Source organism: Cicer arietinum, chromosome 6 (assembly GCF_000331145.2).
Source record: "Cicer arietinum cultivar CDC Frontier isolate Library 1 chromosome 6, Cicar.CDCFrontier_v2.0, whole genome shotgun sequence".
Classification (NCBI taxonomy): Eukaryota; Viridiplantae; Streptophyta; class Magnoliopsida; order Fabales; family Fabaceae; genus Cicer; species Cicer arietinum.
The window spans coordinates 39566340-39570099 of NC_021165.2; the positions used below are offsets into that span (position 1 = coordinate 39566340).

Here is a 3760-nt window from a genome sequence, read left to right on the forward strand (position 1 = left end):
GAAAATTTTATAGTAAAAGGAATGAAATTTATGTTGTTATTGTATTCTTGGTGATATGAGTTTTAATTTTTATCAATAACACGTAGTGATTTTTGGAGATGGTTGTTCACATTTGATGTGTTGAAGTTATTGAGTTCTAACCATGAACATCCATGATAACGTAAATTTGACGTTTTATGTAATTTAAAAGAAATTAATCTGGAATAATTTGTCTTTGTGGTTGCCTAAGTGGCTGGTGATCTGTGGTTTGAATAGTTTTCTTTATGAGTGCCTAAGTGGCTGGTTATTTGTGTTATGATTTTTCTTTGTGGTTGCCTAAGTGGCTAGTGATTTGTACATTTCGAACATTATTATCATTGTCATGACATACCATATGCATCTTTGTGGACGCCTTAGTGGCTGGTTTAATTTTCCCCATTGGTATGAGTGACTTCTGTGTGGACGCTTTAGTGGCTGACTATATCTGGATCATATTTGTTTAGGACATGCATAAATTGCATATATTTTATTATCATTGTTATTTTTATAGAAGGTGAGTTACTACTTGTTATTTAGATACATCTCATAATTTTTGATACACCTTACAAATTATAAAAATCAATTTCTCTAAATCTTTTATTACAAAAAGATTTTATATTTATATTTTATGGTTGTTAACTTATTATTTGGTCTAATTTTGTCGTAGGATGAACTGACCCCTTACACCAACATTTAGGTACTAACGATCTCGAAGGGTTGCATGAATGACGTTTGCTTGGCGCACGCGCGTGGGAAAAAGAGGTACTTTAATAAAATAATAATAATAATAATGCTTGTAGTGATAAAACCGCTGTGATACAATTTTTAAGTTTATTTATTTTTCATCGTTGATTTTAAATAGAAATGCAGAGGCGGGGTCCTTCCGCTAGGAAAAACTTGAATTATTCTATTTTTAAGTGAATATTTTCTACAATTAGTAAATTGTCTTTACAAAAATAATAATATCCGATAAATGGCATTGTGTTATTTCTTAAAATGAAACAAACTATTTACTAGAGAAATTTTATTTATCATATCATGAACTACTTTAAAAAAAAATTAATGTCGTTTTTGAAAGAAAATAAATATTTTTAAGTAATGTATTGAATCAAAATCTGGGGCGTTACACATTACATCAAGATTATGGCATAAAGTATTTTGAGCCCAGTACGACAACTCAAAAAATATTGACTTCTTCTTCCATGGACCATCATTTTTTTTTTTATTCTTCTTTCCAAATTCATTCTCAAAATCTTTTAAGTTTTCCAAGATTTCTATACCTTTTAACATTGGTGGTGCAGACCTATGTTCTTTCTTTCCCTTGAACAACCTTTTACTTTCCCTCCAAGCATGACTAGCCGGTAAAAAAACACGATGATCCATATAACACATTTTGTGATTGTGTCTCAAGTAGGTTGAATTAGTATTATAATTGCAACACACACATGCCAATTTTCCTTTGGTGCTCCAACCTGACAACATAGCATACCCAGGATAATCACTAATAGTCCATAGTAAAGATGTCCATAATTGAAATGTTTGATCATTTGAGGCATCATATGTTTCTACTCCAAATTCCCACAATTCCTTTAGCTCCTCAATCAACGGTTGAAGGTACACATCAATATCATTTCTTGGTGATTGTGGTCTAGGAATCAATAACGACAACATTGTATACTTAGATTTCATGCACATCCAAGGTAGATAATTGTATCACCATCATGACAGGCCATGTACTCATAGTTCTAAACAGATTGAAACCATCACTTGATAAGCCAAGCCTTACATTACGATGCTCAGAAGCAAAATCACGATGAAGCACATCAAAGTCCTTCCATGCTTGGCCATCAGTAGGATGCCTTAATTTACCATCCTTTGATCTACCTTCTTCATGCCATCTCATTGAATCAGAAGCTTTTGAACACATAAATAATCTCTGAAATCTTGGAATTAGTGGAAAATGCCTCAAAACTTTTGCAGGAACTTTATGATCATACTTTGGATCCTCAAACTCTGAATCCACTTGAGTAAATTCCTTCCATCGTGAAACTTTACAAGTGTTGTAGGTATCGTCATTTTCATGCTATTTCCAATACAACATACAATCATTTGGACAATCATGATTTTTTTTTTTAATCAAGGCCTAAATCCTTGATTATGGCTTTTGTTTTGTTAAAAGATTCAGGAATGTTCAGATTAGGCATGGCTTCTTTCAATAACTCCAAAAGAGCATTGAATGATACATTGCTCCGCCCATGAAAACACTTTAACAAGTAAATTCGAATTATAAATGATAAAGTAGTGAAGTTTTCACATCTCAGATACAACTCTTGCTTCGCCTCATTAATTAAATTATAAAACTTCTTAGCATCCTCATTAGGTCCCTTGTTTCCTTTTTCTACTTTTTCGGCGTGCCTAAATGTGTCATAAAGTAAGTCGTTGATGTCATCACATGAGTCTTCTTGATCTTCCATATGATCATCCATTTCCTTAGGCAATGATATTTGCTCTCCGTGGTTTACCCAAACGTCGTAGCCTTGTACAAAACTGAATTCTATTAGGTGATTGCGGACCACTTTTCTTCTTCTCCAACGACAATTTCTACACTTGGCACAAGGACATAAAATTGTGCGGCCTTGAGGTTCTCCTTTGGTGAAGGCAAAATCTAAAAAAGATTTTACACATTTCCGATACTCTGAATTAAGTCTATGAAGTGTAGTCCACTTTTTATCCATCACTCTAAATAACAAAAATAATAACATACAAATTGAAGTTTAACGCAAATGAAATTATAACATCAATGCAACTAGATGTAGAGCTATACAACTAAATGTAGATGAAGACATTAAAACAATGAACCGAGTGGAATTTGCCAACAAAAACTAACCAAGTCAAATCAAAATAATAGTGAAATATTGCAGACACAAACATGAGGATTCTATTAAAATAAATCCAAATATATTAAACACACTGATCACTTTGGATAATAGCTTGCTTAAAATTTTAAAGGAATTAAAGAAATGTAGATTTATGGGTAAAATATGGCAGTAAAGAAATATAAATTTTAAAGGCAGTAAAGAAATTTTAAAATTTTAATTATAAAGGCAGTAAAGAAATTTTAAAATTTTAATTTTAAAGGCAGTAAAGAAATGGGTAAACTATTTTATGCATCAATTTGGAGTTCCAACCATTTATAAAATATATATGTTTAGCAAGTTAATATGATAGGCTTCAAGTTCACAAAGGCGCAGTTTCAATGACTACAATGTGGCAATTTACGGAACAGTTATATATTTTCCTTTTTATTTGCATTTTATTGTTTAGATAATAATATGAACTTTAGGACAGTTATATATTTTTCTTTTTATTTGCATTTTATTGTTTAGACAATAATATGAACTTTAGGACAGCAAAAGATTGCTCTAATTTCAGTAATTTTGGTCAAGATTTTGTTTTGCTTTTTAACTTTAGAATCTGAGTTTGTGCTTTTAACTTGAGAATTTGATTTGCCATCAATTTTTCTATGAATCAAGAATGAAAAGTTAACTCTCCTTTGTACATGTGTGCTTCCTGCACTGGGCTGTGCATATCTGTTATATGTGCAATCTACTTGAATCTTATTATTAATTCTTTAGAATTAGTTCTCCATGACATAATGTGGCTCAATTTAATTTATTAATGCTCCTTCCAGTTTTTGTTTTTTTTACTACTCCTCCCATTTATTTGAAGGTTAAAATTCTTA

The 3760-nt window shown here is 31.3% G+C and overlaps 1 protein-coding gene across 1 annotated transcript in view; it reads right to left on the bottom strand.

The window, feature by feature from the left end:
• Window positions 1-1689, bottom strand: part of LOC101510134 (uncharacterized) — a 4884-nt gene extending 3195 nt beyond the window's left edge. The window contains exon 1 of the mRNA XM_004514797.1: window positions 1299-1689. Within this exon, the coding sequence (XP_004514854.1) occupies window positions 1299-1689 (391 nt within the window). The remainder of the gene's footprint in view (window positions 1-1298) is intronic.
• Between the last annotated feature and the right edge of the window lie 2071 nt (window positions 1690-3760).